We start from the raw sequence: 14855 nt of genomic DNA on the forward strand, positions 1-14855 counted from the left end.
AAATAATTAATAATTACTTGAAATATGATCGCGGAATGATTCGAAATTATTAAATAATTTCCCCTCTCTCGGTCTTTCTTTAGTTCACGAACCCTCTCACCGTCACATAGCGGCAACTTGTAATTCAACATTTACTCATTCTAAACTGCCAACTTTAGCGATCACCCTTTACAAAAACAATTTGCCAATTTTGTTGATTGTTGGACTCATCTCTTGATATTTTCATTTGGATTTGAAGAAGAAGAAGAAGAGAGAGAGAGAGAGAGAAGTATAATATTGTGTTGTCTCTCTGTAATTTAGGGTTTGTTCGAGATGAAGTCATCTCTGGGGATGCTTCGAAGATTTGCACTTCACAAAAGCCACGGGAAAGAGAAGACAGACTATCAACTGTCCGTGCATTTGGATGATCTCTCTCAAGCTTCACAGGTCACTTCTCTATTCTCTTTTCCAAAATTTTACTGTGTTTAGTTTACTGTCCCCTAATTTGATTACTGAATCTTCACTTTCCAAACCTATATATGTTGTCTTAGTTCTTTATTATTATTATTATTATTTGTGTGCTTGAATTTGTTCTTTGTCTCTCTTGATACAACGAAAGTGCCGCAATTCCTTCATTTTCTTTTTTAAAAAAGTGAATTAATTGTGATTTGTGGAATTCACAGCTTAAAATCGCTATTTGATTACCTTATTACTAGAATTATTGGCTAGGGTAGATTACACAAATGGTCTCTGGAGTATACTACTGATTTCAGTTTGGTCCCTGGTATTTAATTTGTATCAATTGCTGCATCCCTATACTTCACACTTTACAAATGTCTAAAGAACATACAAAAAGGGTCTCAGATGTGATCATGTTCATGCGTCTCTGATTACCATTTGAAAAACAAGCCCATGTGCTAGAAAATGAAACGAGACTTGACTAGAGGGAAATGAAGTGCATGTCCAAATAAAGAGATGCAACCCCAAATCCAACATTTTTTTTAATTACATCGATTCAAGTTGGATAATTTTTTGTCATACTAGTTCCTATAGAGTTGTTTAATGCAACTTCATTCACAAAGAGGAGGAAATAGATCTTGCATTGGAGTTCTTACTGCTGTTACCATGACTCTATCCATGGCCGCCAGGATTGCTTCCCACAACCTCAACAAGATAAAAAATATATTTTTTCATCTGTTGCTTTGGTTGTTGTTTTCGAGCCTCTTGCTTCCTGTAAGAGTGATCATATAAAGAGCAGATGGGTCCATTCTTTACACCGAACTTGTTTGATGTAGTTTATTGTAAGCTGAAAGTTGATAATTAGAAAGCAGAAGCCAAAAACATCCCTCCCCTAGCTTCCAATTAATCATATTTTTTTAACTTATTTAAGCTATTTATGCCTAATAAATTATAAGCAGAAGCTATATCAAACAGTCTGACATATTATCCTAAAATAAAAAAAGTTATAAGCAACTAATATAAGTTGCACCAAATACTTCCCATAAGTGTTTTTGATTGTGGCTTTAATGAACAAGGACTTAAAAACTTAATAAATATGTAAAATATTTTTTTGTGGACTTTGAGGGGGCAGAATACTATGTGAAGTTAAGTATTCTATTTCCATTGTTTAGCAACTGGCTACGGGTTGTTGTCGTACATGGGATAAAAAAAGGCTCAGGACTTGTATTTTGCAACTGGCTAGAGAAACTTGTTTATTTTCCGTGAGGAAACAAAAAGGCTCAATTTTGCTGCTAATATGCAGACAACACCACCATGATGCAATGTCTACTTGCTGTACTCTTTTACTAATTTTTATGAGTAGGAAGCATGATGGAAACTGAGAGATCATAAGTATAATTGGTTATAGGTAAATATCCTTTGACATGCATCTGATTTTAATAGTGTCTTACCTCCTTTGTAGAAATGTGATTCTAATAATGCGACACTTATTAAAACTTGAGCATATATCTTGCTTTGAATTGTAAAATTGACCTGAAATAAGATTTCGTAGTTTTAGAATGAGACTTTTTAAAGAATTATCAACGCTCTTTTCTTTGTCATTGGTGATGTTGGCAGTGCAATTAATTCGCATCTCTGCCGTCACTTGATTTAGACATGATACTATATACTCAATCAATTGATGACATTTGAAGATTTTGTAACTTTATATCCTTGCCTTCTATCACTGTCCCTTCTTCAAAATCTTTTGATTTTGTTTGTTTCCCTTTTTCACAGGATATGCATGATATGAGGAATTGCTATGATAGCTTGCTTTCAGCTGCTGCTGCAACAGCAAATAGTGCATTTGGTAAAAAGAGCCTTGTGCTCATGCTTTGATATTAGTATAAAAGGCCAATTAATATGCTCCTATTGCGATGAGTTAAAGATAAATTAGAATGGACACTAATTTGTTCTTATATGATTGTTTGATTATCTTTTGCCCTTGCAATGCTCTAATATGGTGAATATGCCTATTATTATGGCTGTCTTTTGTGTGTTGTTTCTATGACTGAAGCTTCTATTACAAGTCCACGAGTCTGATAATACTGGTAGATGTCTAAACATTGACCATATATCTATGGCTCTCTCCTAAGATGACGTTTTCAGAACTTTCTCACTTTAAATCATATTCAGTCTTAACCAATGCAATTATATGAAGGTAATTTGATTCATAGTCAGCTTTATGTGACAATATATCAAAGTAGCCACCTCCCATTTAACTGCATCTGCTATTTCAGAATTTTCAGAGTCACTGCGGGATATGGGTACCTGTATACTGGAGAAAACTGCATTAAATGATGATGAAGAAAGTTGTAAGTGCATCATGTTGCTATTTGCTTGGAAGTTGTTCAGATTATTCTTGGAACAGTTGATATTGGTATTGATGTATATAATTAGGCCATAATGTGAATCAAATATAGGAACATGGAAGATATAGATGATCTCCAGCGAGCTGTTGGACCTCTTATTTATTTATGCACAGATTAGAGAATATAGTAACAGTTCGTAGGTTTTCACATTCACTTTAATACATAGTTCTTTGGTTATGTAAAATGTTCTTCTGGACCTACATTGTTTGATAAAATGACAATTGAATGTCTTCTATGTAATGCATCAGATAATGAACCTTTGGTTTATTCCAAAGTTATATTAATTTGTCGGTTAACTGTTGCTAGACTGCTATACTGGTTTGTTCTCATTTTATAGCTTATTGTTTTTGATTCCTTTAATTTGAGTAGGTGATTTGTTCTAGATTCAACTGAACTCAAAACCATCTAAATTATTTTGTATATATTTTAATTTCTCTGCTTCTCTTTTATGCTCATGCTTCTTTCTTTCCCCTTCTTCTGTCTTCTTCATATTAATTATTGTATGATTTAGATAATGACGTACATCATTTCTGAGCTTTTTTTTTTTTTTAGTTCTTTTCTTTTCTGGTTTATAATTTCATGCAATGAATGCTTTTGCTTTCTATTAGAGCACCATACCATGCTTTTTGTTCTTATCATCACCATTTTCTTGTTTTTCACCCAATTTGGTTATTGATCAATGCTTCCATATTTAGTAACTCATTTAAAGAAAAACTTGGCATTTTGTTTGAAGTCGCCCGTCTGCTCACACACGCAATTTTTCGTTCTTTCTTTTTATTTCAAGATTTTTTAAGATAAATCATATTTGTGCTGTAATTACTCTTTATGTTTGTGCAGGCAAAATATTGTCAATGATGGGAAATGTGCAGTTTGAACTCCAGAAACTTGTTGACTCCTATGTTGGTTCTTATTGTTATGTTGTATACTGCAGCACATTATTTGATATCACCTTACAGTATTGGTTTCAACATAGTTATGACATTGCGTTCTCCATTTCAGCGCTCTCATGTAATCCAGACAATTACGACCCCATCAGAGTCGCTTCTCAGTGAACTTCGGACAGTAGAGGTTGGTCCATATGGATTCTATCTTTTGTTGTTGTGGTTATTGGATCCACATTGCTTCTCCAATCTACTAACATTTAATTTTATATTGTTGTTCTTGGACTTATTTTAACCTTCTCATTGTTTATATTTGTATAATGCATAGCTGCGTATCACCACAGTGTTTGCGTTTCTTTGAAGTTGACTGCATTGTACAACTACAATATGGGCCATAATAATATCTTGGCATGTTGCCTACTAAAAAACCAAGTTGCTCTTGAATAGCTAATCTTGGCTATCAAGAATGTTGTTCAGGTGTTTTACTAATCAAATATAATATTGGTGCTCTGTTGAGCCAATCTTGTCCAAGAAAGTGAGCATTTCGCTACCAAAAGAAAGAAAAAAAAGATCCTCAATGGAGATCAATACAAGGCAATGTGCACAAAGGCAAAGTCGTTAGCTTTGAGTAGCGGGAACCAAAAAGCCAAAAAGACCTAAACTCTAAAAAGATGAACTCACATCCTGAGAGCCTTGGCCAAAAGAAAATTTAGGATTGCTAGTTGAAGAAGCATTCCCTTTACCATAAAAATGAAAAAAGAAAACAAGAAGCATTCCCTCAGGAAACTAAGCCAACAGTTGATCTAGTGGAGCATTGTAAATCCTTCATGCCAATTTGGCATTGGAGATAAGCTGTTTTCTGAGATACCTTGCAACACAAATTACCTCTAGGGTGTGACAGATGGTTGCTTGAACCTCTTTTTTTTTTCAAATTTAATTTTTTTAATTATTATTGTGAGGTGGTGGTTTTAGCAATTGAAATTATGCTCTTGTTTGTAACATCTCCAAGGGATATAACTTTTTTATGTCCAGGCATTAGTCGTTGCTGAATGAGGTGCTTGACAATAACTTGGAACTTCTTTTATTGATCATGAAAAAGCTGATACATTGTTTCTTCCCAAGGAAAAAATTATTTTGGTTAATAGCTGATTTACCTTTAACATGCTATGAGTGAAAGGGAATGAATATCGACATACCAATTGTCATTACATCAATGTTAGTCAGAGACTTTACAGACTTCCCCTTCTCTCATTTCCTCCTTTTTGTCACCTGGGCTGCCTTCGGATGGAAGGCTTGTCACCCTCTTGTCAGCTGGATGCCTTTTACTGTTGGAATGTGTCCCACATCGTCTAATGTGTCTCACATCGTCTGAAGTTGCCCTATCTGTGCTAATTATAAGGCTCTAGTTTCTCTCTCCTTAATACTTAGGTTTTAAGGAGAAGTGTGGGCTGGGCTTTAACTTGGTATCAAAGCTTGGTTGGGCCTGTGATTGGTGTGCCGTTTGTCCGGCTACTGTATGTTATGGTCCAGGAGGATGTGTTGGAATGTGTCTCATATCACCTGGAGTTGCCTCATCTGGGCTAGTTATAACGCTCTAGTTTCCCTTTCTTTAATACCTGGATTTTAAGGAGAAGTGTGGGCTGAGTTTTTTAACTTTTACTACCTTGGTATGTTATTATCATGGCATTGATTGTATTGAATGGCCTTTCTCTTGTTTTATGGTGCAGGAAATGAAACGGCAATGTGATGAAAAAAGGTACAAATCGTTCCATTAGTCTAAATTCCTTGATGGAAATAAATTTCTTATCGATTAGTTACATAAACTTCAGAAATTTGTACAAATACATGGTGGCACAACAGCGAGAAAAAGGAAGGTCAAAAAGTGAAAAAGATGAAGTTTTTACTTCGCAGCAATTACAAGCAGCTCGTGATGAATATGATGAGGAGGCAACCCTGTGCATTTTCCGATTGAAATCTCTGCAGCAAGGGCAATACCGCAGTCTTTTAACACAGGCAGCTCGTCACCATGCAGCTCAGGTGTTCTTTATGTCTTCCCACAAGTCCATAGATGATTTTATTGTAAGTTCACCACTAATGTCTTTTACTTTTTCCCTTCTCTGTGGCTCTGAAAGCAGTTGAATTTCTTTCGGAAGGGACTTAAATCTCTTGAAGCAGTTGAGCCACACATAAGACTCGTTATGGAAAAGCAACACATTGACTACCAACTCAATGGACTTGATGATGGGGAAGATGGGGAGGATGAAGGTGTGAATAGTCATGAGACTAATGATGATGGGGAATTGAGTTTTGGCCTTGATGCTGTTTCCACATTGAGGAATTCCATGGAGGTAAGTTTGCCCTTTAAAAACTTCCTACATAAGTTTTCCTTGTCATATAACAAGTCAAGCCAAAGCTACCAGTTCATTATGAAATTGTTTATTAAGATAAATAATAGGAAGTTAGTATAATAACATTCAAGTTAGTATAATAACATTCAAGCCTTTAGAGGCCCAGTCAGCCAATTCAAATTTAACGTGTATTCGTATGGGTTGAGAAGGGAAATACAAGGTGATTTGATATGTCTGATTGGGTTTAATTTCCATTTATGTATGTTCTTGTAGATATTGAACCTTAATTTTTTTGCATCTTATGGCGGCTTTTGCAGTTGGATCAGGCAGACATTCTGCGTCCTCTAGTTTCTACAGTGGAAATTGCAGAGGTAAAAAAAAATTCGCATCCCTTTCAATAGTAGACTGAAACTGTGATTTGTCTGTAGAACTATCTGGACGAAGTGTCCATGGCAAAAGAATTAAATTATGTTCAAATTCTTCTATTATTTTTTTCTTCTGGAGACAACTTAAGCTCTTTTTGAACCATTTTGAAACAGTTTGGCATAGTGATAGAACCATGGGCATTTTTTTTTTTTGGTTTGTTTGTTGTAGAATCCTGTTAATGTGTGCAGGTAAATCTCAACAAAGGCCTGGGAGAGCAGATTTTCGATCAGCAACCTCGAGTGGCCAGCCATTCTGCCCCAATATTTGCAGATAAGAAGTTTGATCCAGCTGAAAGGATTAGAGAAATGCAGCCATCATCTGCTCGGAAGTTTCATAGTTATGTGCTACCAACTCCAGTTGATGCGAAGAGCTCAATTTCTGCAAAAACAAATAGTTCAGTTCTGCAGTCAAGGCCAACAAGTCATAGTGGAAGCACCCAAAGTTTGTGGCATTCATCCCCGTTGGAGCCTGAGAAGCATGAGAAAGATTTCGCAGATGATAACTCATCAGTGCCCACTATCCCTAAAGCACAATCAAAACTCAAAGAGAGCAGTAGGAACAACCCCTCAGTCCATCTACCCCCATATTTGTCTCAGGGACTCTCACTTACACACAGTGATACACATAATGCATATGATACTAAAAAGGTCAAAAGACAAGCTTTCTCTGGCCCTATTATTACAGGTAAGCCGTTGCCAACCAAGCCTGTTTTATCTGCCAGCGGCCCCATTACCTCCACTGAACTTCCCCAACTAGTTTCTGGATTGCTTTCTGGAGTACCAACTCTTCAGCCTCCTTCTTCATCTCCGAAGGTGTCTCCCAGTGCTTCACCTCCAACTGTATCGTCACCCAAAATAAGTGAGCTTCATGAGCTTCCTAGGCCCCCAGGTGGTTTAACCTCTAAGCCAGTAAGTTCTTCCATTAGGCACTCTGCCCCATTGATCTTCAGGAATCAAGAGGTTTCTCAAACGAACAAAAGCCCTGCCGGGGCATTTAGTGCTGCATCCACACTTCCAACTCCTCCATTAGTTGTTCCTAGAAGTTTCTCCATACCGTCTAGTAATCAGAGAGCAATGGCGTTGCATGTGGCCAAGCTATTGGAATCTCCTCAACCTCCAGAGAAGGCTGAAGAATAGATTCTCCTCCACTGAAACCAAGCTGTTATCAAATGTTTCAGAAGTAGCTCCTCACTCTGGGCAAATTGAAGGTATCTAAATTCCTATCCCTCAATGTTTGTGCAATTTTTCTTTATATGACAGGATGACAAGAGAAAATTGGAAGTATGATGTTTGTGTCATATTTCTTTATATGATAGGCATCTAAAATTCCTATCCCTCAATGTTTGTGTAACTTTGGATGTTGGGAAAATTAGGATATCCAGTAAGGCTAATAAGTTTGGATGACAAGAATCTTGAGGGAGAATGAGAAAGTGATTCCGGGTCTCCATGATTCCAGAGTTTGGAACGGATTGGAATAGAAAAGTGATTTGTGATTATTGATTTCAGAAGGAATCACATATCTAAACAAAGTATGAATTTTCAGAAAAAAGATTCTAAGAACTCAATTGATGCCATTTGGTGTAATCACATCACATGGATGCCTTGTGATTCTTTGTGAAACCTTTTATGACGATAAAATAAAATTGTTTTAATATGAAGAATGGGGTTAACAAATATTTGATAATGTCACATCTTGTTTTACAACAAATGAAGCTAAATGTTCTGGACAATGGGGTTTCTTATCCTCTGCTTATTTTGTGTATAGGTTCTAAATGTGAATTAATGGGTGTAGGTGAGAGCTGATTCTGTGGATTTCAGCTGATGAAGACAGGTCTGTAAATGATTTTTCGGGTATTGTTTCATTTTTTTTTTAATGGAAGCTTTTCTCCATGGCTAGTATGATCAGTCTCATTTATTTTTCTAGAGACAATGGATGATTTTTCATAATATATGGAAGTGAAGCAACGTTATGCTGTTCTGGTTTCGTGGTTTATATATATCATCAGCTGTCATGTCCAGTTGTTGTTCCCCAATGCGAGTCTTTGTTATACCTAAATACCTGCACGTGTACCTTCCTATCTACCTATTCCATTTATATGGCCATGTTTAGCATGGTTTTTTTTGGTTATTTTAGTTATAAAAAAACAAAATAGGATAAAAAATCAAAAAGATATAATGTCACACTCAATCATAATCATTTCATTTTTTTTCTCTTATAAAAGTCCAAAAGTTCATCTCAAACAAGGCTTGTTAATTTCAAGTTAAAATAGTAAAAAAATCAACCGACATTTCAAACGGAGGCATAATATCCATTTCATCATTGAGTAATGATCCTGATTAGTGTATGAAGGAAATATTTAAAATTTAATTCACTTTTAAAAAGTAATTTTCAAACTTGCTTTTAATGTTGTACTGGGTACTTTTAATAGAAAAAAAAAAAAAGTTACAAAATTACCTTCTTTATTTTTTGGAAGTTAAAATTACTACTAATTATAAAGAGTAGTTATAAATGGTGATGTTACACGCACTAATTGATATATTAATTAATATATCAACATATATTATAACATTATTTATTACTCTGAAATCATAATCTTACTCATTATATAAATTACAAATATTTAAAATTTTTAAAATTATGTCATATCATTTGTTAATATATTAATTGATATGCTGATGGATGCATATAGCATTATTCAATTATAAATTAACTTATTGTAGAATATTTTGTAGAACATAATACAACCAACCACATAATTGACTTTCCAGATAATAATACAAACAGATGGGAAGTGCATGTGTGACCGACCAACCAACCAACCAAATAATAACAAACCATAGCCAACAGAGGGACCAACAAATTTTTGTAGAACTGTCTTCCACCATTACTATTCAACCACAATAAAGTTCCCATAGCCTGGGTAGGGCACTGTTCAGATGCTCTACTTTTCCTGGGTACCCAAACAATATGAACATAACACAACAGGTGGGAAGCCATACAGGACTGTGGCAGTGAAGAGAGATTTAAGAAATTCCCAAGCTTTAAAATGAATTAATCTTCACACTGGATTACTAAATGCCAAACCTTTCACACCGGATGAATCTATCACCTCAACTGTGTCCAGCCATACAGATAATAAATGAAACAACCCCAATATGCCAAATGGTCCAATTCTTCACCATAATAATAATAATAAAAAGATGGAAATTTCTTCTATGTCAGATAAAGATGGCAAAGTAGAAGGCATCATCCAGTGGCCTGCATCCCATTCATAAATATTCCACAACAACAAAAACAGAATTAATAGGGTTCAAAATTGATCAGAGGTCACTGATCAAGAAATGTACAAAGACAACTACAGAAAGTAGCTTTGGACAGCAGAGCATAAGATGACAAGTTTACTCCCATCGTGTTCAAAAACTGCCCAAAATATCAGAGTAGCAGACTAACTAATTTGTTCATCTCACGTCTAAAGGAATCCAATAGCGGACTGATAACGGAAGCTACTGATGTTGCTATCTTCTCTAATGATTAGCGCTTCTTCTTGCCTCCTTTTGCAGCACCAGATTTTGATGGTGTTGCAACCAGGTATACAAACAAAGTCACAATCGAGAGCACAGAGATCAATGACCCATACTTTGCCAACAATCTCTGTAGATAGAGAAAAGTAAAAAGCATGAGAAAAGCAGTTCCATAGAAGTCCTATAGTTCACTAAAGAACTTTACATTAGTCATGATATGATCGATACGGAGACATGACTAGACTCTGGAACCCAACAGGCAAAATAATATATAAAATAAAGTCCCAAATTTAGTTCAACTTATCAACTGATCTTATATTGGATTGTTTAGGATCATTGGTAAGTCCCTTCTTATTCCACCTGTTAACATAATGACATAAAAAAAGGCCGTTGCCCAATGTTGGTCCATCTACCACACCATCTGTAATAGTTCACTAATTCACTAATCTCTGGCATGTAACACTCCTAATCCATCCTATGCAAGTTCTAGTAATGTATCACAAGAAAAATAACAGCAATGGTAATAAAATAATCTGCATCCTGGAGTCCCAGCAGTAAAGAATACGGTAATAACAAAAATACGACATACCTTAGCCTGAGAAAATTTGGTCACCACCAATCACGATGCCATGGAAAAACACAAGAATGCCTCTTAGTCAACATGGGATAGCATGTCTAAAGCATTGATTGATAAATCTATTACTTGTGAGAGACTTACCAACTCAAACTTCTTCTCAGGAGGTCTATCTGCAAGGATATCTAAAGGCATGATTGGAGTTGAATAAGCCTCCTAAAAATTGACAACCACAAAAAGATCATAAATCATTCAAATTGACCAGAAACATAAATGTATACATCATTGTTCCATATACATATGAAATGGCTGAAAATGCCAAACCTGTAGGGCAGCCTTTGTGGGGACACGGAATGTGATAACTGCTGGTGCACCATAAAACAGTGTTTGTACTTTGGATTCCAATTCAAATGCATGTGATAGAATAGCACCACTACAAATTTTACAAGCAAGCATGATAAAAAAAAGAAACAAAAATATCAATTCAATAATGTGAAATAAGGAGTAAATTTTATTTTTTTTTGATAAATATATATATAGTCCTTATTTTAAAAAAGAAATATATTATTATTATTATTATTATTTTTTTTTTTGAAATAAGGAGTATATTTTAAGAATGAGAAACTCACGAATCAAGCCTTTCCCATGACATTGAAGTGTTTCCACTGACACTGTCAAAAATATCTTTAGACCAGCTATCATCAGTTAGACTTATGTCATAAGCAGTCCTGAAGACAACACAATATACAAAAGATCCAAAAGTATAAGAGGTATTTATACCCAAGGAAAGTCCTCAGTTGCTATTAGAAGGGGAGAGTGAAAGAAGGAGGAGAAAAATTACCAAATATCAACAGTGTTCTACTGTAAGACTTCTACCAACACATTCCACTACGTAAAATTTACTGTGCACCGATACTTCGCAATGGATCAAATTACATTCACTAAAACCTCTACTATCAAATAATTACTAAACAGGATAAAAGGATAATTGAAGAGATAGCCATGGAAAGGATCCACCCACTACCAAATGCATGCTGGTTGATGGTCCAAGAAAATTTAGCACATTTGGCAACTTCTACTGTGTGTCATAAATTGATGATAGTTGAGAATGAATTCATGATGCTAGAATATTGGCTACAGCTACAGGCAAGGATTAGGAGTCATTTTCCTAGAAAGAAGCAAAACTCATGAACAATTAATCAACATAAATATGAACCCTCACATTAAAGTGTTGTGACAACATCTATAATATAGCCAGATAGCTTTTGGAACCTGCAAGAAAGTTTATCAAACTCTTCTCACAACAACAATTAGATCAAACTCTCCTTTACATTAACTTTCCTTTATTTAGTAAACTTCATAATCAAATTAATAAGATTTAAGTATTAACAAAACATATTTTCAATGTGTCACAGACTCACAGTAACAAAACCACTCAATCATTTCCTTGAATATCTAATAATAGTGACACTGAAAGAAGAAATATTAATCCAAAATACGAAAAAGAACATGGTTAACTCATAAACAGATGTGGGTTCACTTGTAAAAAAAACACAGATGCAGCTTCACTAGATTTTGCCTTTTAGTCTTAGACTCCTACCCACCTCTTCAAACCCTGACCACACCCCAACTGAAGGTCCCTCCAACCCCGAAGCTATGGATGTTGAAAGCAATAGAAGAACAATATCGTGAAATGCAGCTAAAGATTTGATTTGAACTCACAATTTTACATCTGCTTATCACAGTAACAAAACTACTCAATCCTTTCCTTGATCAAACCTTAACGCTGTGTTTGGTTGAGAGATTTGGAAACGGAATCGGAGAGGAAAATGGAAAAGGTAGATGAAATGTAAATAAAATATGCTTACATTTCACTTAATTTCACACGCCTTTCCTCTTTTCTTTTTCAAATCCCTTCTCAAATTCCTTACCCAATCACAGCCTAAATATCTAATAATAGTGACACTGAAAGAAGAAATATTAATCTAAAATACGAAAAAGAACATGGTTAACTCATAAGCAGATGTGGATTCACTTATAAAAAAACACAGATGCAGCTTCACTAACCCACCCCAACCCAAGGTCCCTCCAACCCCAAAGCTATGGACTTTGAAAGCAATACAAGAACAAGTCTCATGAAATGCAGCTAAATATATTATTCAACTAACAATTTTACGTTTGCTTATGATAGAAAAGCAACAGTATCATTGTTTCAAAAGTCAACTAGGATAAAGCTGATTTTACGTTTTTAGGCAATTGCTACTGACAGAAATGATCACTACTCTATATGAACTTTTATTATCAAGCAAAAGAATACGGTTTCAGTAATAAATTAAAACAAAACTGTCGATTAACTAACGTTATTACTATCGTTCGAAAACGTAATAAAACTGAATTTGCAAAAACTTCTCTACTGTTTCATATATCCAATCCAAAACAATAAACTATAATTAAAGCAAGGACGCGAAGCACTCAATAGCCATTATTAGTCCACCCCCCCCCCCCCCCCCCAAAAAAAAAAAGAAAAAAAGAACACTCAGATCCTTGGTTGTAATCTCATATAATATAAGCACACCACAAATTCAATCAAGGCAAAAAAAATCAACAGTATTAGCAATCCAACACATACACATCCGAGTCGATCCACAGACAGATTATTCGGAAAAACCAAAGTAGATTAGAGAGAGAGAGAGGGGGGGAGGGGGAGAGAGAGAGAGATCGGAAATGGTGGAATCGAAGGGAACATACGCAGATCCTTGGTTGTAGATATCAAGTGAGACGGAAACACGTTCGATGCCAGGCTTGAGCCTGGTGAGAGTGGCCTTCTTGTGAGCGAGGATGAAGGGAGCGTCTGAGCTCGCGACCACCGAGGAGACGAAGAACAAAGCTATCAGCACAGAGATCAGACATTTCGCGATCTGAATCGTCATCGTTGAATGCTTCTCAGGTCCAGATTTTATTGGATCCACAGGACAGGAGGAGGAGAGACTCAATCAAAGAGAACAAGAAGCAACGATAGAGCAGCAGTATATATTTGAAGGAGAAGAAAACAAACAGGTAGGGTTCATACCGTGTTTTACGTCTACCACCAACACTGTATACATACAAACCAAAATCTAACCGAACCGAGCCGAACGAACCCGACCAACCAGATAAGTTGGGTTTATTCAATTCATTTTGCATCTAAAAATAATAAAAGAATTTGTTCTACATTCTAAACGAATTACCGAATACTCTACACGATATTTCTTATTTTATAGATAATATATACAAAAAATTTACAAAATAAATAATTTAAATCATCAAAACGGACATATGTTGCATTACATGTCCCTTTTATTTTCTCAAATTCATATTTAAACTTGAAAGAAACTAGCCCCCTTTAGAAATTGGCTATTTTAATTGATTTTTTAACTTTTTACAAAAATAAATACAGAAAGTAAGGTTGCAAACAAGTCGAGTCAAGCTTTGCCGAGTTTTAGTATGTTTGGACTTGTTTATTAAGATTTTAACAAATTTGAACTCGAGCTCGAACTCAATAAAAATTTAACGAACCGAACTCGAACTGAGTTGGCTTAAGTTTGACTCAAACTCGAGCTCGAGCTTGAGCCTATTCACGAGCCTTAACGAGCCAAAAAATTTATAAATTCATACTTGTGTATGAGACTAAAGTTACAATAAAAACTTTGATTATACAATTATACAAACAATATATATAAACATTCTAAAAAAAATTTAATATTTTATCAAAATAATAATATTTATTACCACTATTATATAAATGTACTATCTATTGGTAATGTAACGCCCCCAAAATAATACAATAAACCTATCTATCATGCAGAAGAATATAACAGAAATAGAATACTTTCATTCATCAGAGTTTACTATTTAACAACCAGTTAAATGTCATGTAGGTTTACATCTTCCCAAGTCATTGCTTGGTTGCACAAAGTGAGTCTCGCTCATTACATCTTAAGCACTTAACTTTACAAATAACAATCATACGAATAACAAAACATAATCAATAAGCTCTTGCTTCCCAAAAGTTCTCCCGTGCTACTACCTTGGCGGAAGCATATCACTTGCACCTGAAAATGGTATTCCCATATAGGGTGAGTCACAGCCCAGTAGAAATAATCTAACACAATATATGAGATTTAGCAAATGTATAAGTACCATATGCATAAACAATGCCAGTACCAAACTATCCACAAACTTGAATGTTCATATCATGCTAAGTTGTTCACACCTTA

General features: G+C 35.2%; 2 protein-coding genes across 19 annotated transcripts; one reads left to right on the forward strand and one right to left on the reverse strand.

Moving 5' to 3' along the window:
- On the forward strand, window positions 1-8500 carry LOC114310895 (uncharacterized protein At2g33490). Of its 18 annotated transcripts, XM_082867704.1 has the most exons (12): window positions 49-426; window positions 2215-2287; window positions 2495-2638; window positions 2718-2792; window positions 3687-3748; window positions 3849-3917; window positions 5458-5486; window positions 5560-5767; window positions 5866-6078; window positions 6396-6449; window positions 6693-7711; window positions 8296-8500. In XM_082867704.1, the coding sequence occupies exons 3-11, from the start codon at window positions 2623-2625 to the stop codon at window positions 7638-7640; spliced, it is 1674 nt and encodes a 557-aa protein (XP_082723830.1). In that variant the 5' UTR covers window positions 49-426; window positions 2215-2287; window positions 2495-2622; the 3' UTR covers window positions 7641-7711; window positions 8296-8500. The 18 variants fall into 18 exon arrangements, with proteins under 18 accessions (XP_082723819.1, XP_082723813.1, XP_082723812.1 ...); XM_082867693.1 differs by lacking the exon at window positions 2495-2638 and having other exon boundaries at window positions 1-426; XM_082867687.1 differs by lacking the exon at window positions 2495-2638 and having other exon boundaries at window positions 25-426; window positions 3687-3766; window positions 5863-6078; window positions 8269-8500.
- A 1233-nt stretch (window positions 8501-9733) lies between these two features.
- LOC114311423 (translocon-associated protein beta (TRAPB) family protein) lies at window positions 9734-13824 on the reverse strand. Its single transcript, XM_082867706.1, has 5 exons — window positions 13348-13824; window positions 11229-11327; window positions 10924-11032; window positions 10615-10815; window positions 9734-10155 (listed from the first exon to the last, which is right to left on the reverse strand). The coding sequence occupies exons 1-4, from the start codon at window positions 13527-13529 to the stop codon at window positions 10678-10680; spliced, it is 528 nt and encodes a 175-aa protein (XP_082723832.1). The 5' UTR covers window positions 13530-13824; the 3' UTR covers window positions 9734-10155; window positions 10615-10677.
- Between the last annotated feature and the right edge of the window lie 1031 nt (window positions 13825-14855).

Source organism: Camellia sinensis, chromosome 4 (assembly GCF_055761805.1).
Source record: "Camellia sinensis isolate YWXY chromosome 4, ASM5576180v1, whole genome shotgun sequence".
In the NCBI taxonomy this organism is placed as follows: Eukaryota; Viridiplantae; Streptophyta; class Magnoliopsida; order Ericales; family Theaceae; genus Camellia; species Camellia sinensis.

Bases quoted from the DNA above. Each gene is read 5' to 3' on its own strand.
- LOC114310895 (XM_082867687.1), top strand. From the start codon at position 313: ATGAAGTCATCTCTGGGGATGCTTCGAAGATTTGCACTTCACAAAAGC. The intron at 3,918-5,457 runs GTTGGTCCATAT...TTTATGGTGCAG, and splicing joins GTGAACTTCGGACAGTAGAG to GAAATGAAACGGCAATGTGA. The intron at 5,768-5,862 runs GTGTTCTTTATG...TGGCTCTGAAAG, and splicing joins CTCGTCACCATGCAGCTCAG to CAGTTGAATTTCTTTCGGAA.
- LOC114311423 (XM_082867706.1), bottom strand. From the start codon at position 13,529: ATGACGATTCAGATCGCGAAATGTCTGATCTCTGTGCTGATAGCTTTG. The intron at 11,328-13,347 runs GTATGTTCCCTT...TGTTGTCTTCAG, and splicing joins ATCTACAACCAAGGATCTGC to GACTGCTTATGACATAAGTC. The intron at 10,816-10,923 runs GTTTGGCATTTT...GTCAATTTTTAG, and splicing joins CCACAAAGGCTGCCCTACAG to GAGGCTTATTCAACTCCAAT.